A 25131-nucleotide genomic window follows, 5' to 3' on the forward strand; every position below is an offset into this window, starting at 1 on the left:
CTAGCAACGTCTCAAATTTTCAGAGGTCTTTACTGTCCTAACAGCAAAAAAATAATGCATTAAAAAAATAATGATGCAAGGTCCGAAGGAGAAACTGCAAGAAGAGACAAACTGCAGGGTGGGACTTCTTTGTGTTGATCATACTATTTCAGAGAAGACCAATATAAAGGAGACACTAACTAAAGAGTAACCCCAAGCACATACCTCTGGGCTAAAAAGGGCTTCACTCTGAAACTTCCTCTCTGATGATATCACACTATCTACCTCCATTAGGTCCCAGCAGCTAGAGGAAGCTTTCACAGCTTCCAGAGACCAGCAGGACAAAGTGACAGAATACAAAGCTGACCTTATGGTATTTCAAACATACTTCCTGTTAATTAACCCTCTGAGTTATACTTCAGAAATTAAAGCAGGAAATTATTTTCTTTGTCCCTCCAGAGCTTCAGAAAAAGGGACCCCATTCTTTGCCCTTTAATTAGCCTTTACTTGCCCTCCTATCTCTGACACGAGAGTAAATAAGAGTGTTTCATTCAAATGTTAAACTTTAAACAGTAAAAATGAGTGTCTGTACATTACTAAAGCCCCCATGCCTAGCACAGTCCCTGACTTAGAGAAGGTACTTAAAGATATCTGATAAGGAAGGAAGAAATGAAGGAAAGGTGGGGGAAGAGCACTGTTTTCTGAGGAGAGAAAACTGTTTTGGGCTGGAGTCCATCCTGTACCATACTTCCATGGTCTATTTTGCCCTGACCTAGAATGTTATACGACTACTACTCCAGTAGTTATAACTTAGGGGTTGATTCCAGAAGGGATTTCACTACAAGTCCACCTAGGGCTCTTTTTGCTTCTAAGCAATTCAATGAAGTCACAAAATGAGTGTCGTCCTATGCTTGTGGTAATCTTTCCATGCCCATCACCACGCCACTCAGACACTGCCCCCAATCCAACTCCCAAGATTTCTGTAAGCAGGGAAACCCAATATGCATTCTTACTGTTTCCTATCTCTTCCCCGCATTTTAACATCCTGACAGAGATCTCCACAGACATACAAAGAACGAACTGCCGAACTCAAAACAGGTTAACCGATGGTTTTTCCTATCTCAGACTACTGAAGGAAAAGGATCCTGAGACAGAGAACAAGGGACAGTGATCAGGCAAGAATCGGGTGAAACTGTTAAGAAGGGAAGAGCTACAGTTTAAGGAGTAATTAAAAATTTTCAACTATCCACTAAAATCTTTCAAGAAAACCTATTGTAAGGTTCTAGATAGCCAAATAAAAGAAGAATGAGTCAACTGCATAATTTTATTTCTAGCTTAAACTATAATTAAATTGATGATGTGGCAATAACCCAGCTCATATTGTGACATATAAAACTGGTTTTTTTTTTGGTGCTGCTTTATGATTTTATGCTCCCTCCCTTCCATCTGTATAGGTAATCAAGAGCTGACAGTAGCCCCAGCAAAACGTCAGGTATTAAGATATTCATTTCATTTTTATCACAAGGTAATATAGATATGTTAGCATAGATATAAACTTTAAAAAGCTACTAAGCTTTTAGAAGAGGATGGGAGAGATACATACAATGTAAAGATAATTTTGCTAAACAGGTATGTATATAGAAAAACACCTGAAGACTAGTATGTAACTTTTCTCCTTTCTGTATTTTTCAAGCTTCTCTACAGAATATATATTACTTTTAAAATCTGGGCCAAAAAAGGGCCAGTTTAGAGAAGGTAACAATGATGGCAACATGGCACTGCACCTGGGAACAAATCCTGTAAAAGCAGCAGCTGATGGTTAAAGGGTAGGTGGAGAGAAGATGGCTTTAAGCCATCAGCTGATAATCCTTATCAAAGCCAAACTGTTCAGCAACTCCAGGTGAAAAGACTTACGGTGGATAAGTAGGATGCATGGATCGTTAACACGCATTTTAGCCACTGAACCATTATAACAGCACTGAAAAAAAAAAACACAAATCAACTAATATTCACAAATTCAAAATTAAATACAATGGAGTTATAAAGATCTAGAAGATGACTAATAAATAAACCACTGGAATATGACAGTCGTTCATTCTTTCACTGGGTCTATTTGAGGTCTGTGTAATATACTCATCTTTTGAGGAAGGGAGGGACTAGATAACAGGACAAAAATCCCTTCCTCTAAAATAATTCAATTCCAGATATAAAACCTATGCTTTACTTTGTGATTAGCTGATACCAAGGCAGTAAACTGAGCTCAGCTGACTCTGCATTTTATGCTCCTATCTGAGCCCATCATCCACGCATCATCAGGTACAAACAGCCAAAGATTTCCACACCAACATTAAAAGACAAATATAGACCAAAAATGTGAGCCGGGCCTAATTAATGAAATCTTTAGATTTCCTCTGTGAGCTCCAAAGGCTAATGGAGCCTATCACGAAACAAAATTTAGAAAAGAAAAACTGTATTATAGACTCTGATAATACTATAGTACAAGCTGAGAGCTTTGAGATATCAACACCTTATATAAATATTTAATCATCAAATTAGCAAAAAAGACCCACAAAATTGAGTTATATAAAATCTTTCCTTGTAGTGTCTTAAGCAACTACCAGCGGCTGAGCAAGTTCTACAAATGTCCAGTTTTACACATCGTGATTAGTCCTGAATTATTAAATAAGACTAATCCATTAAATGACCTGATATAATAAAGCTGAAAAACCTCAAATTTTCTGAAGGAAGGGAAAAACTATAATACAATCTGAGAAATAAGAATCATTCAATTTAAAGTAAGTGCAGAGAGCAATATCTGACACTTTGAGTTTTATTAGTTAGAATTTGAGGCTACCTACTATGTAATCTCATGCAGCCAGACACTGCTGTTTTTAAACAATCACATTGAAAATATTTATAAAATCAAAGCAATTTAAGTCGCCTAAACATCTTACCTATTAGGATGTCCTTGTAATCTCTTTGTAAGCTGAGGAGGAGAAAAACAGTATTAGCAACAGTACTTCAGAGGCAGCCAATCTCTATGAATTCCCATGATAACACATCCATAAGAACAAAGGAAAAGAATGACTGACTGTATTAGGAAATCATTATTCTTAAATTTCCTAACTCCTAAATGTTCAACCAATTTAACATAATCTAGGAATACATTCCCAAAATAAAAATAATTATCTGATAAAAATCTAGGCTAGGATTTATATGAATGAATGTCCAGAACACACACAAAGACAGAAAATAGATGAGTGGTTGCCAGAAACTGGGGGTAAGGACAAATGGGGAGTGATTAGTGGGTACAGGATTTCTTTTTGATGTGGCAATTGCACAATCTGTAATATATTATAAAACACTGAACTGCACACCTTAAAGGTATGTAAATTATATCTCAATTTTTAAAATACATAGAAAAAAATCTAGGTTAGGCAAATTTTGTCTGAGTAGATCTAGTGATCATCTATCATCAACTCTAAATACCCTGCTTGCTTACATACTGCAAATCCATTTCTCTGAATACTGGATTTTGTCTTTGAGTCATAGCATTAGGACCTTAAAATGAGAAGCGTACTCAGTTACCTCTTGCAACAACGGAATGACAGCATGCAGGGGCATCCTTAGTACAGTTCTCTTTATTAGGTTTAAGTTCCTAGTTTGAAGTACTTTCTGTGAGAAAAAAAAAAAATGTAAATAAGCATACTCAGAAACTAAGGACACTACAGGGAATACTGTCACTAAAAATTATCTTAAAAACCAAGCAATACTCAACTGTAGCAAATAAAGATTAGGAATAAATGGAGAATGTTGTATTATGTCTTATGGCTATCAGACAAGTACAGGCTTCAAGTATCAGGACATTTACTCCATTAAACAAGTTTCTGCTCCACAAATTCTAAATTCTTATAAGCGAATTTTTGATATAGAACAGAAGAGAACACCTCTCGACATTTAAATACAGGTATATACACCACTTTAGAGAAGTTCTCAAACCTTTGTTTTATGAAACATATCTTGTCATATCAACACAAGAGTGAGCAAAACACACTAAAATCACATTACAAGGAAACAAACATACCTTTTAAATGTTTTTGATAAAATTTTAAGCCAATCAAAAGATCATATAATGAGTGCTTGAGTCAAAAACTTTAAGGGTGAAACGCAGTCTCCACCCCACGTTGTATGGATAGAAAAGGAGATAGAGCAGATTAGTCCAAATTCTGGCAGGCCTTTCTATTTCTCCAAACCCCACCCAGATGCTTCATCTAGAGGAGAGGGTGGGAAATGAGTCCTTTCAGGTTTCAAAATCCAGATACCCCCTTCCTCTTTAATACTTTCAAATGTTTATCTTTCAAAAGGGTTTACAACTAGAGGAACTTCCCTAATGGTTGGTGCATGCTATGTTTTGGCTGTTGTTGCTATAAAGATCATGTTCAGGATATGAACAGTAGAGGTATTACAGGGCAAAAACATGGAAAGTTCATTTTCAACCTACTTTAATGGTCTTAACATACCCTTTCAAAATTCCCTATGGATTTTATTTGCTTGCAAAAATATCTTCACATCAAACCCTTCTTAAATCTATTAAGTACTATTTAAAAACTATCACTGACATAATTACAAAGTTTATTATGCAAAAGAAAGATTATGTATTTTTATACATAATCACTGGGGAACTGACGGATGGACTGTCCTAATATTGTCATTTTCAAATAATGAGAACACAAGGTTCAAAGCAAAGTATGCTGAGAAGTTAAACAATAATTCACAAGGTGTCTGATGATACTAAACATCCCTCAAATCAAGTCTTTGTTATAGATCAGTTATCACAAAGTTCCAATGATGTACAAGTTACAGGGAATATTGTCTGAACTAGTCTACAAATACTTTTTTTTAAATGAAGTACAGTTGCTTTACAGTGTTGTGTTAGTTTCTGCTGTACAAGGAAGTGAATCAGCTATATGTATACATATATCCCCTCCGTCTCTGACCTCCCTCCCACCCATCTAGGTCATCACAGAGCACTGAGCTGAGCTCCCTGTGCTATACAGCAGGTTCCCACTATCAATTTTATACATGGTAGTGGGTATATGTCAATCCTAATCTCCCAATTCATCCCACTCCCCCTTCCCTCCGTGCCCACACGTCCGTTTTCTATGTCTGCATCTCTTTTTGTTAAGGTACTCAATTTTCACAGCATGTTCACCAAACTACCAGGCTTCACTGTCTTAAATGGCCAAGTAGAATAGTAGCACTTTAGGTCAAGGAATACAATCTTGAACTTGCTGCTGCATATTATTTATACCAAAAGCTTGGTTAAGAAACATAATGTAGGGCTGAAGGTTTGAAAAATACGTGGTTTGTGAAATCCTCTAGTGCTCTAAATGTTAAGTGATCAGATAATTTGTTGTCCAAACTGGGACACTTCTGTGAATGAAAGGAGTCACTATTAGTAATTACACCAAGTTAAGAGGTGTAAACTAAAACTGTCACAGGCAAATAATGGTATGTAAGGCCTAGCTGTTTAGAAGTTATTCCAAACTGCAGGACAGAAAAATGTAACAAGCTCTCAGATAATCCTTAGGCTCACTAAAGACAGAGGTTCTATGATAACAATTTTCAAATTAAAAACACACACACAAAAAAAGTTATCCCAAACCAAGCAAAATGATAATGAATAGAGGAGTTAGCATTATTAACTTCTGCCAAGACTATAAACCACAGCTACAAGTAGCAAGGAGATGATACTGAAGATGGGATTTTTTTTAAAACTTTACTGTATTATAACTGAAACATAACAGTGCACATTTAAAGTGTACTATTTGATCAGTTTGACATACATATTTACCCATGAAACAAACACTGTAATAAACATTCTATCACCCTCAAGTCTCCTTGCACCCTTTACATTCTATCCTTCCCTTCCACCCCACCGTCCTCAGGCAACCGCTGAACTACATGTTGGTTTGCATTTTCTAGAATTGTTCTATAAATGAAATCAAACTGTATGTACTTTTTTGTCTGGCTTCTTTCTCACAGCATAAGTTTGAGATTCATTCATGCTGTTGATGAAGCAATATACATTCTTTACATTGCTAGATAACAATTTATCCCTTCATGTGTTCAGGATTCTTTCCAGTTTGGGGCTATTAAAAATAAGGCTGCCATGACCATTCGTGCACAAGCCTTTGTATGAACATTTGTTTTCAATTCTCTTGGTAAACACCTAAGAGTAGAACGGCAGGATCTTATGGTAGATGTGTCCTTCACTTTTAAGAAATGGCCCAACTGTTCTCCAAAGTAGGCATACCATTTTACATTCCCCCCAGCAAGATATGAGAGTTCCAGGTACTACACATCCTCCCCAATAGATGGTACTGGTCTTTTACATTTTAATCAGTCTATAATGGGTATGTAGTGTTATCTCACTGTGGTTTTAATTTGCATTTGTGATGATTAATGATGTATAATACCTTTACATGCACTCACTGGCCACTGGAATTCTTTTATGAAATATGTGTTCACGCATTTACCAATTGTTTTTTATTTGAGTTGAGTCTCACTACTGAGTTAAGAGTTCTTCATCAATTCTGGATATAAATCCTTTGATATATAAGTTGGGTTTTTTTCCCCAGCCTGTGGCCTGCCTTTTCATTCTCCTAACAGTGTCATTTCAAGAGAAAAGTTTTTAATTTTTATTAAATCCAAATGACCAATTTTTCCTTAAGTGTTTCATGTTTTTTGTGATGAACCTAAGAAGGCTTTTTCCATGCAAATCTGCATAACATTTTCTCCTATTTTCTTCTAGAAGTTTTGAGGGTTGGTTTATACATTTATGTCTGTGACCTATTTTTGTGTAGACTTTTGTGCAAGATGTGAGGAAAGAGCTGAGATGCATTTTTTTCCATATGGATATTCAATTGATTCAACTGCAACTGTTGAAAAGACTTCGCTTTCCCAACTGACTCAACTTAGAAGCACCTTTACTGAAAACCAATTGCAATGTGGTCTATTTCTGGACTATTATGGTTCCTTAATCTATATTTATGTTTTCACTAATACCAAACTATCTTGATTACGACAGCTTTTTCTTGAAATCAGGTAGGGTAAGCTCCCCAGTTTTGCTCTTCATTTTATAATTACTTTGGTTACTTCATGTCCTTTGAATTTCTAAAAGGTAGCTGTGCTGGAATTTAATTGGGAATGTATTGGATACATAGAATAATTTGGGGGGAATTGCTCATCTTAACAACATTGAATCTTCCAACCATGAACATAGGCCTTGGTTAATTTCTCCCAATTTTTGTAATTTTCAATGTAGAGGTAGAAACACCTTTTGTAGATTTATCCTAGGCATTTTTTGGTACTACTGTAAATGGGAACTTCTAAGAAATACTTAATTTAAATAAAATTTTTTAAATATTTTAAAATATATAACTCCTATGGGTGCCATGAATTATATAAATGACTAAGCATATCTTTTTTGCATAAGCTATAGACTATTTCTTTAGGTCAAATTGCCACTTTCCTAAAAAGCCATAAACTTTAATGTCAAGTGTTCTACAGCAGGGATTTTTAACCTCACCTTTGGTCCTATGTTGCATACCTGACACTGCTCACTTTCTTCTTTCTTTTTTTTTTTTTAATATTTATTTTGGCTGCGCTGGGTCTTAGTTGCGGGATCTTTTAGTTGTGGCATCTTTTAGTTGTGGCATGTGGACTCCTTAGTTGTAGCATGCACGTGGGATCTAGTTCCCTGACCAAGGATCGAATCCGGGTCCCCTGTATTGGGAGTGCGGAGTCTTACCCACTGGACCACCAGGGTAGTCCCCTTTCATTCCTATTTTTAATGACCTCCTATTATATTTCACATATCCTCAGAAGGTTATCTTTGGAAATGAGGAACACACTTTCCAGGGGAAAAAATATTTGATTTTTTTTTTTACTTGCCTCTTTCTCTTTAGAATGCATGATATCCCAGGTAATACAGTATGGGAATACTCCTATATTCTGGTTTTTCTTTCTTTTTTTTTAAGGTTATTGACTTCTACTTAAACAATACGACGTATCACCTCAAAATCCTTAATAATGAAAAGATCTTACACGTACAATTCTTTACAATTTAAGAAGTGCTTTCACAATCGTCATTTCCTTTACTCTCCCAACAACTCTGACACCTGACAAAAGTACACACTGTCACATCCGAAGTGCCAGATGATTCTAAGCTGAATCTCTTCAAGCTTCTAGATCCAACTACCACTGTACAGGAATATGATGGACAAGAATTATATTAAATGATACTTGTTGGGTTAAATGACCCAGTAAAATGGATTTGCAGGAGGCAAAATCCAGAATGTGAAATCTCCTTAGAGCAAATAACCTAGCTTCCCCAAATTGCAAAAGACAGAAAAGGCAAATCCACCAAATAGTGTGGACTTCGTTGGGATCCAGTTTTGAAGAAAGCAAAGAAAAAAAACTTTACAAGACAATCAGCGAAAGATAAATACTAACTGGATATTTGATGATTTTAAGGAATCACTGTTCACCTTTTTAGGTGTGATAATGAATTGTGGTTATGTCTTTTAAAGGAATTTCTATTGTTACAGTTGAACAGGGATATATTTGTGGATGAAATAAATAATAGATCTGAAATTTGCTTCACTGTAACCTGGGTAGGGGGTGAGCAAACAGATAAAACAATAATAGACAGACTGGCTACTGCTAATAATTTTTGAAACTGAGTGATGGGTTCATGGTGGCCCACTGTAGTGTTAAATGTTTTGAAATGTTTCTTAGAAACAAAACAATAACTGATTCACTTGTACTACTGAAGAAGTTTTCAAAGCACAGTTAAGTAAGCAATGATGGCAGATAAGTTATATTTTAAAAACACTGTCAATTGTTTTCTATAGCTTATTTCTCACCAAATCCTCACCTAGGTTTGCATGCCATGTTAAACTAAAATTGACCTCCCAAAATACATACACTCACAAACTATTTTAAAGGTAAGTTTAGGTTTTTAGATATGCCTGGCTTCCCCCCTCCTGTTTTGCAAAATCCCCTTAAACACAAATATAAGATATTCCCATTTAGATCAAAAATACAAGTCAGAGAGACCTTATTCATAGGCTGCATATTAAAGTCACATCTATACTAAGTGGCACCATAATATCACTACGCGTCACTAGGAATAAATGCACTTAGCAAATATAAACTGCTTTAATCTGATCAGGCAGTGCTTAAGTCCAATTTTTTACACTTAAATTTTCTCTACAGACCACTTTCAAATTCTGGAATTTAAGAGGACTAAATTAAGCAACATCATACAAGCAGTCACCAACTTACAAACACAGAAATCATAAGTGCCTCCCTTTTATATACCCCCAACCCTCTTGAATTTTTCCCCCAAACCTCCTATCCATTGCCAAGGTTCCACCTCACCGCCCCCTCTCACGGCCAGGGGGAATTAAGTTTCTGGAATCCAGAGTAAAAACTCAGGAACGCATTTTCCTACAGAAAAAAATATAAATTGTGATCTAGAATGCTGAGTATTATAATTCAGCTACACAATGTTTATAAAGGCTTTTGTGAACTAAAGCCTAAGAGCCTAGTAACAATTCACAACAATATTTCTATGAGAAAATGCATTCCAGGTTCAAAATAATTTAATACAATCCCTTTGTAGGTTGGTGACTGTCCGTATAGTGCCACCAAGTGATATATATTTGACTAAACTCACAAAACATTAAATTCAAGACAGCTACATAACATGACTATTCACTCTGTAAATGTGCTGTCAATCACTTTCTAAGAAAAATTAACCATCTTAATTCATTTAAAAACTGCTATAATACTTACATTTAGCATTTCAAAATCATTACTTTCTAAACCCTGTGTGAGGAGAACTGGAAAACTGTTTGTCTGTGGAAGGGTGTCCTTTTCTTTTTTCGCATCTATATCCAGTGCTCCCAGGCGTTCTTCAATGCTAACCTACAGAACAGAAATGACCAGTTAATGTTATATGAGACAACACCTAAAGCAGTTTGGTCAAACTACTTTGTGCTTATGTCTCAGAAGACAAAAACCACTGACTGATTCACACCTCAACACTGAAAAACACAAATACGCTCTTCCTCGTTCCAACAGAATCGCATCACCAAAAGGCCAATGTCGTAGACAAGGGTAATATCTGCAGTCCAAGTTTCCAGACTCCAGTGAAAAAAAACTGAAAACCATGATTTGAAAATGTAATTCATAAAATCCCCCCTATATGAAGATTCAAAAAAGACAAGGATCAGGCAACTGATGACTAAAGCACAAGAAAAGACCTATAATCACAAAAGCTTCCCCTTCTGTAATTATCCCTTGCCATCAACCTCGGATCTTTTGCTAACAAATATTATCAAAAGAGCATAAAGACAGTTATGTTCCCCCCAAAATTTATAAGATGTCTTCCTATTTTTCTCTTTGTTTGCTATACAAAAACTCACTTGTACATAACTAATCCCTTATGAAAGCAAATCTAACAACTGCGTTCTGCCAGCCCCTCGGAAGCTCAATCAAAATACGAACGTTCTATTACTACCAAAGCAAACAGAGAGGCGTTGGTAAAGCCTCCTGTTTGGGTTATGTTTTATGAAAAACACTAAAAAGGTAGGAAAAAATTAAAGGGTAGGATCTAGGCCAAACTAGAGGAAGTTGACACCGTATTTTTAAATCAGATATCATGTTATTGAGAAACAATTTTTAAGAACAGCAATGTTATTCCCCAACCCCCCACCCCCAATAAAGCAAGACATTTAAAATCAGGTAAAGAAACACTCTTTCTCTAATGATTAAACAGTTAAAATTCTAGATTACTTAGACAAGAGTGACAAGTGAATGGAAGACAAAAAAGAGGATTTTTCACAGACAAGTAATCACAAGAGGTTTTAAGAGTTGAGAAAAAATGAAATTTATAAGCACTTTAAGAGGTTATAATGACGATCACTTTTAAAGGCTAACTAGCATTAAACCAGCCAGGAATGCTCAGACAGCCAAGAGACAAGGCATCACTGGAACTCAGCAACATGCGAAACCCAATGAAAATCATCACAGCAAGTCCTGGCTTAATCTACAATTACCTTATCCAGCTAACAATGACCAAATGGCCAGAAGAGCACCCTCTTTAGTTAATAAGAGTTTTGTCCTCTCCATTTTCTGAAGTTTCAGCTTTGGCTCCATCCAATATAATTCTTAGAATCTCCCAAGTAATCTTAAATTTCAAACTCAAAAATGGTCAGAATGAGTGTATTACCTCCTTTTCCCCTAATTTCCTCTTGCTCTCTATTTCCTCAGTCTGTGGAGGAGCAGGCTTGATAGCTGCATGATGACCAGGTATCCCAGGCACCAGAACTTTTGCTTCAGAATTCATCACTGGTGTTCTCACCTGTTAAACAGGAATAGTAGGGGTGTGACAAAGGAAACTGTCTTACTCTTTGCAAGATTTATCCCCAACGAGAAAACTAACAGCTTTTAAAAGGTTTTCCTACTGAAAAACTTAATGTAACTAACTCAATAGGATATGAATTAAAGATATATTTTAATTGAATACTGGCATTTAAGTATAATCTGAACATTCACTGTTTTAAAGCCTGCAACATGTAAGAGTAAGAACCAAGAAAAACAAAATCTACAGATCACACAATGACACACTGACTTAAAAATTCAGGGGACAGGGGTTCGATCCCTGGTCCGGGAAGATCCCACATGCTGCAGAGAAACTAAGCCCATGTGCCACAACTACTGAGCCTGAGCTCTAGAGCCCACAAGCCACAACTACTGAGCCCACGTGCCACAACTACTGAAGCCCGTGCTCCGCAGCAAGGGAAGCCACCACAATGAGAAGCCCGCGCACTGCAACGAAGAGTAGCCCCCGCTCGACGCAACTAGAGAAAGCCCACGCACAGCAACAAAAACCCAAAGCAACCAAAAATAAATAAATAATTTTAAAAAAACGTTAAAGAGTGAAGCTGTACATTTTATGACTACCTCCAATAATTGATCTTTGCCAGAAATGCTCAGACAGCCAAGAGAAAGGTGTCATCTCTGAAACTCAGCCAGAAGCGAAACCATTTGAATGTCATCATAGCATGTCTTGGCTTTCCTTTTTTTCATTAGACTGCCAAACACATGATGTCTCCATGTAGATGCCACATTATATTCAAAATAAAGCATGACAATAATGTTCTTATATCTGGTATTTAATTCCAGCCCCATCATGGATTTAGGTTTTATTCCACCCTGAAATACAGCATTCCTCTCAACAAAGTTTTGCCCCTTTAAGTATATAAATTGATGAAATAATTCGATAAATTTGATACTGATATTTACTCAGTGATCCTGCACTGGGGGTGGGGTGGAGGAGGAAGAACTAAATAAATCCAAGGTCTTCAACTTCTAGTCACCTATTCACTCATTCGTTCAACAAATCAAGAGCACAGAAATGAGAAAAGTTTTACAGTCTTAATATCTAAAACCTAATCCCACAAAATTTGTTAAGACAAGATCATAAAGAGGATATTAAGAGTTTAAACATAGTATTACATAACAATTCAATTCACTCAAATATCTTTTTTCTTAACTTCTAATATGAAATGCACTCACCTTTGTTATAGCTGTTTCTACTTTTGGGGCCCAGCAGATTGAAATATCTCTTACTAAACACATATGAGGTTCTTTGGAATTTAAAGCCTGGGAATAGAATTTTAAAGAGGGAAAGGGGGTGGAAGGTAAAAAAAAAAAAAAAAAGTGTCAAACAAAGTAATTGGGAGTAAGAATAAAGTGAAAAAGAAATGCATTTTTATAAAAATACAAAGAAGTATAGAAGGCTTCCACAGAAAACTCCTGGTCACTCAGACTGATCGCCATTCAGATTGATGCCACATGAGGAAAATGGGTAAACTCTGAAGATACCAGGCATAATGTTTACTTTCTTCAGTTATGTACTGCTCAAATCTTTCACATACGCAGTTTTAAAAGACTGACATTTAAAACGTAACAGATTTTAAAGAAAACATTATTAGCTCATCACCTTATAATCTATCTTAGAAAAGACTGATCCTACCCTAAATTTCCTACTGCTATCCTTCCACAAGCTAGTCAAAGACAAGCAGTGCTGATTAATCAAATGGTCTAGGGTGAATCTCTATGTCCTGATATGGTATTAAACAGGAGGGGAAGTGAGATGCAGCAAAGTACATATGTACCTATAAGGCTTTAAAGTTACAGGTAATTCTCTATACCCACCTAATCAATATCTGGAAAGACACAAAGCACACAGGAAACAGGCTGTATCTGGAGAGTGAGGTTATGAGATCCACGTATGGCAAGGAGACGTATGTTTACAGTTTAACACTTCTCTCCCTTTTTTGTCACACCATAACCATGTATTACATTTTTTTAAAGTAAGAAGTATTTTTAAATAGACTCAACAAGAGGTTGCTTAAGCAAGAGATATTCCTCTCACAGTCTCTCACCTATTGGACATGCTCATAGTAACTCACCAAAAGTCTCCAAAGAAACTTCTGTAATCAAAAAACCTAAACCACTGCCCCACCCATTACAGTTCCACTTAGAATACTCAATGTGTGCTATTACTACGGGATCTCTTATTAAGATTTACCTGTGGCTACTAAGCACCTGAAATGTGGCTAGTCCAAACTGAGATGGGCTTGTAAGTGAAAAATATACACCAGATTTTAAAGACTTAATACCAAATAAAGGAAGAAGGGGGGCAGAATATCTCAAATAATGTTTTATACTAAACATTAAAACGATATTTTGGATATACTGGGTTAAGTAAAATTACATAGTTGACCCTTGAACAATGCAGGGGTTAGGGGCGCCGACCCTCTGTGCAGTCAAAAATCCACTTACAACTTGTTCATAGTCATAACGTATCCATAGTTCCGCATCTGTGGATTCAACAACCTTGGATGGTGAAGTACTGTAGTATTTACTACTGGAAAAAATCCATGCATAAGTGGACCCACACAGTTCAAAACTGTGTTGTTCAAGGACCAACTATATACAGAGTTCTCACAAGTTAAAATAAACCATCCACTGAAAAGTCCTTCAGTTAAGGGGAAACATATGACATCTTCTTAAGTATTCCAATAAACAGACCAACATATCATTCTAAAATCATTCTCTTCCACAGACATGTTGATGTTGCACTGCTTTACTCCAGAGGAGCAGCTACGTACCACTCGCTCAATGGTGGGCTGAAACCAATTGCCATATACAAGCAACAATGACATTTTGTCGGAGCAAAAACCAGCTGCTAGAATAGGGACGGGTTTTGGTGTTGATTTCTTGCCTTTCCCAGGCGTTGCTATCTGAATTGTGCAGTTTGAAGTCAAAGGCTTTTTGCAGTATCTGGGAATGGAAAAAAATGAGATTAGAAAATGTGAAATAGCATCTCACACTAATTCTTTGAAGTTGGTGTCATGAAATGTGACCCTCCCCCGGCCTCCACATCATCAGGAGTGACCAGTGTCCCAGAGCACTAGTGTTCCTGTCAAGACTTCATCTATCCCCACCCTGCCAACATTCAAGACCTCACCACCAAAACCTGCCTTGAGGCACACCTGCTCTTCTATCCCACTCTGTCAACCCTTACAAAAGGCCCCAAGCTCCCAAGTGCTCTCTCACCACCCTGAGCTTCAGCCCCAAATGGCTCTGTTCTTGCCCTACTCTAATCAGCCCCATCTCTAATTGCTTCCAACCCCTGAATCCTCACCATGACCTCTGCATCAGAGTTCCAGGAGCAAGATGATCAGCAAAATATAAACAAAATTAGATCCTCAACTTCTCTAAGAGCTCTCCTCACCTTGCTTGCCTCGGCAGCCTCCCCCACACCCTTAGTGCCAAGACCCTTGGCAATGATTCAAGTACGCTTCTTGTTCTTCACTAACACTTCAAGACAAGTAGTCTCTCCCTCCACCACCTCCAAAACCTTTGAAATTGCCGTCACCAGCTACCAGCTACATTCCCCTCCTGCCGTCATCCAATGGCCTCTGGGTCACTCAGCATTTCTTAAAGATGTGAGTGGCTGTCACTCTGTCCAACAATTCCGCTGAGAAGTCCCTTTCTTAGTGATTTCCATATACAGCATGCAGTGTGACGATCCTTCTGACACCCTGCCCTCTCAGTTCCTTTAGCCTTCTACCTCTAGCAACCTTGTCCTTCCCTGTACCTTAGCCACACGCTCCTCACACCACAGACATCTTATCACCACTAAGTACACACCCTCCATAACCCCAACTGTAAGCACCCCGCTATCTTTCCAACTCACTCTTCCTAGTTTCCCAACTCCACATCCATCTCTATCCAGGATTTTTGGCCTCTGCTTTGGGCTTTACCCTTCTGTGGTCTATTCTCTTCACATCAGATAGAACGACTTAAAACTTAATGTCTTAAAACTTAGGTCAAACCTCATCAATCCTCAGTTTAAAATCCTTCAACAGCTTACTACTGCCCAAAGAGAAATGCCCAAGCCCTTACCATGGCCCGCCACTTCTGGGCCCTCAACTATACATTCCATGCATACATACGACTATATAAATAAAGGCCTCAAGTGCTACACATCAAAATGTTAAGTTACCTCTAGGGAGTGGGACTCAATGGAGGGAGACTTGAGTTTTATAATCAATTGTCTATGTGTCCTGAATGTTTTAAAATAAGTGTATATTACTTTCATAATCCCTATATAGAATTGTAAAAGGAAGGGCACCAACTGACAATAAAAAGTTGAAACCATTTTAAAGTTTAACATAATTCTGCACATGACTGAGTCTCAGACCATGTTTATAGCACATGCAAGAGTTGGCAAACCTTTCTATAAAGGGCCAGATAGTAAATATTTTTGTTTGGGGGGCGGGGTGGGGCACATGTGGCCTCTACTGGATGTGGCCTGCAGGCCATAATTTACTGACCCCTGGTCTATGACTACTACACATCATATCAGCAACTCCCCTGTGTCCAACAAAACACAAGCATTCACTGATCCACAAATGTGTGACACATGTGTGACACTATCAAAGTTAGAAATTAAGGCTTCACCAAAGTTCACAAGCAAAGCTTTCCTACTGAACCAATTTCTTTTAAAATAAAACTTGAGTTCTCACTGGGAATGTATGTAGTCATACGGACAAAGAATTAAGAAGGCTTTCAGAACAATCTAAATGAAAAGTAACATAAAGCAAAGAATACTGAGGTGGGAGTATAAATAAGTAGCAAGTCAGGGAAGGAAAATAAATTTCTGACTTGAGAAACTTCTTACTTACCCATTTAATATGTGTTCAAAAAGATGAACTTGACCATCTCTGCAAACAACAGCTAACTTGACAGGCTAAAAGAAAAATGTAACATTAATAGGTAATATACTTCGGTCTACTCTAATAATTACTTATGAAAATCCAACTACCCTCTCCACCCTTCAAATAACAAGAGATAAATCAAAACAGTAAGGATGTTCAACTCTTGAATTTAAAAATAATCACTGCCACCAAAATAACAATGCAAGTAGTTGTTGTCAAGCCTATAAATAAAAGTTTAGGCTAAGAAGACCGCACAGTCCATGAGAACGCAGCATGGAAGTTAGAGGAGCTAAGTCAACAACCAAGCGCACTGGCTGACAACAGGGAACCAACCGCAGGCCCACATGTCAGGATTACTGAAAACGCCACTGCGCCCTGTCCTCTCCCCTCATGAGCACTCAATACAGAATCCAATGATAACTTCGAATAGTCTAAGATTTTTATTTTGTTCTCTCTCTTTCCTGAATCATCAAATCATCAAAACCCTGATTTTAAAAAATAGTATTTGTGAAGTCCAAAGACAAATTCTCTAAGAAACAAGCCATTTACCTCTTCTTTATTTTCTGACAAAGTCAAGTCAATATAGACAGGTTCGTCTGTAACTGTAAAAGACATCACTGCACTCTTCTCTTTGTTTTCTGAACGGACCTGCCTGGATAACAAAACCGATGATTAGATAATGAGACATTTAAAAAAAAAGAAAAAAAATTAAAGATCAAAATAAGGGAAGCATTTGTGTCACTACCATGTGACATGGTTATATGGGAAAAGAGAAAGCATTAATGCATTTGTGGCAGACTTAAACAATGAGCAACGTTCTTTTCCATTAACCTATTTGTCTATCTTGATGGCAATGCCAACTGTCTGGATCACTGCAGCTTTGCAAGTTTTGAAGTGAGTTTTCCAACTTCTTTTTCAAAGTCATTTGGCTATTCTATGTGCTTTGCGTTTCCACTTGAATTTTAAAATCAGATTGCTGGGATTTTGACTGGATTCACTTTGAATCTATAGATTAATTTGAGGAGGATTATCACAGCAATACTGAGAAAACAGAGTCCAGAAATAGATAGATAGATAAATGATCCTCACTATTGGTTGATTCTTTGAGAATCTGCCTACTTGTTAAAATTGATTTGTAGACCCCGAAATCACTATTTGTGGTGATTTCATGGTCTTTAACAGGTATACATAGAGCAGTGAGGCACATGAGCAGCCCAATGCTCATGAGGTTTAACAAGGCTATGCTCTGCCTTTTTACTTCAGCTTTCATACTAAGTATTCTTTTTCCAGCCTATTTAGCGCCACACTTTTTGCTTTTATGCTTTTGGTTGGTGATTTCACTATTTAAAATGGCCCCCAAGTATAACGCTGAAGTGCGGTCTAGTGTCCCTAAGAGTAAAAAGGCTGTGATATGCTTATGGAGAAAATGTTTAAGTTCGATAAACTCTGTTCTGACGTAAGTTAATCAGCTATGTGTGTGTGTGTATGTATATAAATAAACTAAGGTATCTTTAAACAGAAATACACATAAAACAAGGTTATGTATTAATTAGATGACAAAAATGTTGTAACCAGAGGCTTGCAGAAACCAAACCCTGGTGTTTCCTCAAGGAGTAAGAGTTCAGTATCACTGAATCAGTGCTCTTGAGGACTTCATACAACATGACTACTCCAAGTAGCAGGCAACTGACTCAACGTGTATATACGCAGCACCAATTCACTGGAGATAGTACTGGGAGTACTGGGACCACTGGATATCCAAAAAACAAAAAAACAAAAACAAACCCATGAACCCCAATCCGTTCCTTGAACCATATACACGAATTAACTCAAAACAGATCACAGAACCAAATAAACAGTAGACCTAAAACTAAAAAACTTCCAGGAGAACACTTTTGTGACCTTGGGTTAAACAAAGACTTCAAAACATGATCTGTACTTCATCAAAATTAAAAACTGCTCCGTTTCAAAAAAAAACACAAGCCACAGACTAGAAAATATTTGTAAAGCATATACCTAATAATTTATTTATATTCAGAATATACACAGAACTCTCAAAACTCAGTGAGAATACAAACAACCCAGCAGAAAATAGGCCAAATATTTGAACACACACTTTGTCAAGGAACATATCCAGATAGCAAATAAGTACTTAAAAGATTCTCAACATCAATAGTAATTAGGAAAATGCAACTTAAAACCACACTGAGATACCACTACACACTTATCAGAATGGCTGAAATTAAATGACCATATAAAGTGCTGGTGAAGATGTGAAGGAATTAGCACTCTTACGCACAGCTGGTGGGAATGTAAAATGGTACAAACACTCTGGAAAAAATTCGGCAGTTTTTTAAAAAGTTAAATATACACCTATCGTAAGATGCAGCCATTATACTCCTAGGTAGTTGCCCAAGAAAAATGAATCATATGTCTGTAAAAAGACTTGTACACAAGTGTCCTTAACAACTTTATCTGTAATATGCCAAACATGTCAACAAGCCTGTAGACTGAGGTGGGGAGGGGGATTACAAAGGGATACAAGGAAACTCTTGGGAGCAATGCAGGTGGCCACTGTCTTGATTGTGGTAATAATCTCACATTTGTATACGTATGTAAAAACTTAATTATGCTTTTGCTTTAAGTACATACAATTTATTATGTCAATTATACCTCAGTGAAGCTGTTTTAAAAATCTGGGCACAAATTTTAAAAATTAAAATAAAGACTGAGTAACAGAGTAACAAGCGTGGCTTACAAACATGATTCAAGATCAGTTTCTTTTTATTAACTACTGAGACTTTATACATTTACCAGTAAACAGTCTTTGAGTATTTTTGTGTCTAGAAGAAAATTAAGAGTTGATTTGATAAATTCTAAATATTTCATGCATAACAACTTCGTAATAAAACAAGGTTCATTCTAAAATGAAGTTACTCATACTATATGCATGCTCAAAATCACTGCTATCACACGACTATGCACAGCAGAAGCTGCTATTTTAGCACATCAATAGGAGACAGTACTTCCTCCTTGCAGTAATATGAAAGGGTTTTTCATTTGTTTTTTTTTTTAATTTTAATCTTCATTCAGTGGCAAGAAGCCTTCAAATGTTATTTTCTTTCAGAAATGTGTCTTTCAAAGGTAATTATAAGGGAACCCTCAGCTTGCTCTACCTAATAAAACATAAAGTTTTCATGAATGGCCTTTGGGGGCAGCCTTTCAATATGCATTTTAATCTGTTTGTTTTTTATGGTTTACTCCTCTGTTACTAGGAAGGCCCAGGTATACACAAACTATCTTCAGGATCTTAAGACAGCAGAAATCAACTTTTCTGCTATACAAAAAATTTTGGAGCTGGAGACCCCTAGTCTCAGGAGCCAAAGAGGTGAGGCATTAAAGACTGAAGCACCTCAGTAATGTCAGGAGATTGGGGTGGCCGATTTTAACTTTTTTGGCATTACTAATTTCTTATGTTAGGGATAAACCCTCTAGAACCAAAATAAGATATTCCAATAGGCGCTCCTCAAAAATGAAACACAGGACAGAAAACCAACACAATTTGATTATAAGAGGCAAAATTAGGAACTAAGCTGATGGTCTGGAGGTGAACAGAGGTCCACCTCCAGACTGACATGAAGCTTTCCCCACACTACTACTTTAAGAAATACATATTTGATGAGTATCATTTCTGAGTATTATTTGGTATAAATTTACAGTAACTTTATATGGTCAAGAGCATGCTCAACTAACTGATCATTAGGATAAGAAACTACTTCTATTTTTAAAATCTCTACATATTCTGTCCATGAACATCAGGTAAAAGAAAAGAAGTTAATTTCACCATTAGATGATGTTATAAAATCCAAGAAATTTCTTATTATTTCTTAAATTTAAAAACTTTTTGATGGCTCTTCAATACCAAATTGATTTTTACTTTCAAAAGTAGCTTCAGGGCTTCCCTGGTGGCGCAGTGGTTGAGAGTCCGCCTGCTGATGCAGGGGACGCAGGTTCGTGCCCCGGTCCGGGAAGATCCCACATGCCACAGAGCGGCTGGGCCCGTGAGCCATGGCCGCTGAGCCTGCGTGTCCGGAGCCTGTGCTCCGCGGCGGGAGAGGCCACAACGGTGAGAGGCCCGCGTACCGCAAAAAACAAACAAACAGTAGCTTCAAAGGGAATTAGTGACAGCAACCACTGCAAGGAAAGGCTACTGGGAATTCTCAGACACAACCAAGGAATTTAATGTCCTCAGTAAACCATCAAATAGGCATTACTGCACTAACCCTGACAGTCATCTCTGTCAACAAAATCAGAGATTTTCCTAAAAAAATTTTTTAAAAAGGTTTTTAAATTGCCCAGTCACAAAAATATTCAGCCCACTCTATCTCTAAACAAGCATGGAGGAAGTTCTATTATGTAATGCTCTTAAATTTTTCTCATAAAGATCTGATTTTTAGGCAGGCTCAATTCCTCATTACAAGTCAATATAAAATAAATCTAACATTAAATACAATAAAGCAAATCTCATATTCATCATTTACATTAACCATATAAGCTATGACCGATTCTTTCAAGGCAATGTTACCTCCCAAAATCCAAAAGACTACATACCAGACATTAAGTAACCGGTCATGTACTGCTCCAGATAAGAAATAAAGACCTGTAATTCCATCAAAGGGTTGGCTCTCATTAGGAGGTCTGATAGTTGTGAACATAAGTGATGAAACCGGCGTTGCGTGTCCCGTGAAGTGCTAGAGAAAGTTAAATCTCATTTAGGAGAGGGTGTAAAGCAGTAACAAAAATTAGGAGTTCATATGTATCATAAACAATATACATGATACACATCTGAAATCAGAGCTCCAGACTACTAAGGTTATTTGTGCTATATTCCTCTCACTTTAAAAAACTCCATCCAAAAAAATCTCAACATTAAAGCCGTCCCTTCCAACTCCCCTGAGCCTACCCCACAATCTTTACTTCTTCCATATTTGTGTTAAAGATTCACTTCATTCTATCCATTTTAAAAGGGGTGCCTGGGTGCTCAGACACAGCCAAGGAATTGTAGGTCTTCATGTTACTCTCAGTGAGTTGAAACCACAATTTTGAGGCATCATCACAGCACCAAAAGTTCAGTAACCCCTGAGCACACTCAAAATGTAATTCTAAATCTCCGCAGCTAAATACAGTAATATACCAGCTGGATGCAAGCTAGAAATAAAAAATTACTATCATTATTATATAATTATATTATTATTGAAGAGAGTAAGATACTTAATTCAAATTCCACTCATTTCATTTTCCATTTACATTCATTCTTCCAATGCATGCAAAAAGGACATGTCTCATCTATTTAACAGATTTGGAGGACTACTTTTGTCTATTAATGGTACTATTTCATATGCTTGAAAATAACACATCCATATTCTTAAAACAATATTCTTTGGCTCAGACTTCTGCCTTTCTCCATACTTACTCTAGACAACTGTTATGCTTACAACTAATTTGATTCACTCACTCTGTAGACTTCTTTGGTCTCCAAAACCCATAGTTTGATTGTTCGACCAGCTGAAAGCAACATCTTTCCATCTGGGCTGATACACAGGGAACTGACACTGCTATTATCACCTTTCCATTTGCTGTATTGTGAAGAGAAATAAAAACATCTCAATGAATGGGGAGGAAACTTTACTCAAAGCAAAAAGAAAACAAAAGGCAAACTAGGCATTAAAAATACCACTCAAGGGGCTTCCCTGGCGGCGCAGTGGTTAAGAATCCGCCTGCCAATGCGGGGGACACGGGTTCGAGCCCTGGTCCAGGAAGATCCACATGCCATGGGGCAACTAAGCCCGTGCGCCACAATTACTGAAGCCCGCGCGCCTAGAGCCCATGCTCCGCAACAAGAGAAGCCACCGCAATGAGAAGCCCATGCACCACAACAAAGAGTAGCCCCAGCTTTCCGCAACTAGAGAGAAAAAAAAAAATACCACTCAAGGTTCTATGCCAAACTGCATTCCCTAAAATCCTGACTCAGGTAACCAACCTTGGACATATCACCAAGGTAATGCTTCCCCAACAGGACAGAGAATCAATCTTAAGAGGCACCAGGAAATGGGTTAATAAAAGTTATAAGAATGTAAAATGGGTAGCTGTGTCTCCTGTGATCCATGGTGATCCTGTTAATGCCCAGGAAACTACCATGCTGGCTGGACCTCTACGTAGAACCCATCCTATCCCCTCCATAGTTCCTGCATTCTCTGGAAGGTTGAGAACTTAATTTACTTAGTAACACAAATGACCTCTCAACCTACAGTACAAAAAGATTATTTCTACCCCAAATCCACAAATATATGCCCCTAGCTGATAAAATAAAATAAATTAGGTAAAATGATCCCTTTCTAATACCACAAATATGATTAACAGCAAGAGTCTTTGTAGACGGTTGCATACGTTAATGCTATTTATAAGCAACAAGGAGCCTGGCTTGGCTATTCACTTATAAAATCAAGAAGTAACAGTAGCACGGCTTCCCTGGTGGCACAGTGGTTAAGAATCCGCCTACCAATGCAGGGGACACGGGTTCAAGCCCTGGTCCAGGAAGATCCCACGTGGCATGGAGCAACTAAGCCTGTGCACCACAACTACTGAGACTGCACTCTAGAGTCTGTGAGCCACAACTACTGAAGCACATGTGCCTAGAGCCCATGCTACACAACGAGAAGCCACCGCAGTGAGAAGCCACACACTGCAACGAAGACTAGCCCCTGCTCGCTGCAACTAGAGAAAGCCCATGTGCAGCAACAAAGAACCATGTGCAGCAACAAAATTCAAAGAAAAAATATCAAAAACACTAAGGGAAAAACAAAAAATAACATACAAAGGAATCCCCATAAAGTTATCAGCTGATTTTTCAGTGGAAACGCTGCAGGCCACAAGGGAGTGGCAGGATATACTTAAAGTGATGAAAGAGAAAATCCTACAGCTAAGATTACTCTACCCAGCAAGGATCTCATTCAGATTCGATGGAGAAGTCAAGAGCTTTTCAGACAAGCAAAAGGTAAAAGAATTCAGCACCACCAAAGGAGCTTTACAACAAACGCTAGAAACTTCTCTAAGGGGGAAACACAGGAGAAGACGACCCACAAAAACAAACCCAAAACAATTAAGAAAATGGTAATAGGAACATACATGTCAATAATAACCTTGAATGTAAACGGATTAAATGCCCCAACCAAAAGACACAGACTGGCTGAATGGATACAAAACAAGACCCATATATATGCTGTCTACAAGAGACCCACTTCAGATCTAGGGACACATACAGACTGAAAGTGAAGGGATGGAAAAAGATATTCCACACAAATGGAAATCAAAAGAAAGGTGGAGTAGCAATACTCATATCAGATAAAATAGACTCTAAAATAAAGACTGTTAAAAAGAAGGGACACTACTTAATGATCAAAGGATCAATCCAAAAAGAAGATATAACAATTATAAATGTTTATGCACCCAACATATAGGAGCACCTCAATATATAAGGCAAATGCTAACAACCATGAAAGGAGAAACTGACAGTAACAAACAACAGGAGGGGACGTTAACACCCCACTTACACCAATGGACAGATCATCCAAACAGAAAAGATATAAGGAAACACAAGCTTTAAATGACACAATACACCAGATAGATCTAACTGATATTTATAGAACATTCCACCCAAAAGTGGCAGATTACACTTTCTTCTCATGTGCACATGGAACATTCTCCAGGACAGATCACATCTTGGGTCACAAATAAAGCCTCAGAAAATTTAAGAAAACTGAAATCGTATACAGTATCTTTTCTGACCACAATGCTATGAGACTAGAAATCAATTACAGGAAAATAACTGTAAAAAACACAAATACATGGAGGCTAAACAGTGGGCTACTAAACAACCAAGAGATCACTGAAGAAATCAAAGAAGATATATATAAAAAAAAAATGGAAACAGGGCTTCCCTGGTGGCGCAGTGGTTGAGAGTCTGCCTGCCAATGCAGGGGACATGGGTTCGTGCCCCAGTCTGGGAAGATCTCACATGCCGCGGAGCAGCTGGGCCCGTAAGCCATGGCCGCTGAGCCTGCACGTCCAGAGCCTGTGCTCCGCAACAGGAGAGGCCACAACAGTGAGAGGCCCGCGTACCGCAAAAAAAAAAAAACAAGAAAAAAACCATGGAAACAAATGACAATAAAAACACGATGACCCAAAACCTATGGGGCGCAGCAAAAGCAGTTCTAAGAGGCAAGGTTATAGCAATACAATCTCACCTCAAGAAACAAGAAAAATCTCAAACAATCTAACCCCACACTTAAAACAACTAGAGAAAGAAGAACAAAGAAAACCCAAAGTCAGTAGAAGGAAAGAAATCATAAAGATCAGAGCAGATAGAATCAAAGAAAACAATAGCAAAGATCAATAAAAACTAAAACCTGGTTCTTTGAGAAGATAAACAAAATTGATAAACCCTTAGCCAGACTCATCAAGAAAAAAAGGGAGAGGACGCAAATCAATAAAATTAGAAATGAAAAAGGAGAAATCACAACTGATACTGCAGAAATACAAAGGATTATAAGAGACTACTACAAACAACTATATGCCAATAAAACGGACAACCACGAAGAAATGGACAAATTCTTGGAAAGGTACAATTTTCCAAGACTGAACCAGGAAGAATTAGAAAATCTACAGACTTACCACAAGTAATGAAATTGAAAGCGTAATTAAAAATCTTCCAACAAACAAAAGTCCA

General features: G+C 37.5%; 1 protein-coding gene and 3 non-coding genes across 4 annotated transcripts in view; all 4 read right to left on the bottom strand.

The window, feature by feature from the left end:
* The window catches only part of WDR43 (WD repeat domain 43), a 48100-nt gene that overhangs the window by 4786 nt on the left and 18183 nt on the right, over positions 1-25131 (bottom strand). The window contains exons 4-14 of the mRNA XM_029231943.1: positions 21862-21982; positions 20958-21097; positions 16896-16998; positions 16314-16378; positions 14232-14403; positions 12631-12717; positions 11282-11413; positions 9844-9975; positions 3568-3654; positions 2934-2965; positions 1894-1957 (exon numbers count right to left, since the gene is read on the bottom strand). Coding sequence (XP_029087776.1) covers positions 1894-1957; positions 2934-2965; positions 3568-3654; positions 9844-9975; positions 11282-11413; positions 12631-12717; positions 14232-14403; positions 16314-16378; positions 16896-16998; positions 20958-21097; positions 21862-21982 — 1135 coding nt within the window. The remainder of the gene's footprint in view (positions 1-1893; positions 1958-2933; positions 2966-3567; positions 3655-9843; positions 9976-11281; positions 11414-12630; positions 12718-14231; positions 14404-16313; positions 16379-16895; positions 16999-20957; positions 21098-21861; positions 21983-25131) is intronic.
* LOC114901202 lies at positions 11010-11085 on the bottom strand. Its single transcript, XR_003795079.1, has one exon. It is a non-coding gene; the product is annotated as a small nucleolar RNA SNORD53/SNORD92 (small nucleolar RNA).
* Positions 12041-12118, bottom strand: LOC114901201. Its single transcript, XR_003795078.1, has one exon. It is a non-coding gene; the product is annotated as a small nucleolar RNA SNORD53/SNORD92 (small nucleolar RNA).
* LOC114901203 lies at positions 21384-21468 on the bottom strand. The gene has a single exon (XR_003795080.1). It is a non-coding gene; the product is annotated as a small nucleolar RNA SNORD53/SNORD92 (small nucleolar RNA).

This window comes from Monodon monoceros, unplaced genomic scaffold (genome assembly GCF_005190385.1).
Source record: "Monodon monoceros isolate NGI ecotype Baffin Bay Population unplaced genomic scaffold, NGI_Narwhal_1 Super_Scaffold_19, whole genome shotgun sequence".
Taxonomy (NCBI): domain Eukaryota; kingdom Metazoa; phylum Chordata; class Mammalia; order Artiodactyla; family Monodontidae; genus Monodon; species Monodon monoceros.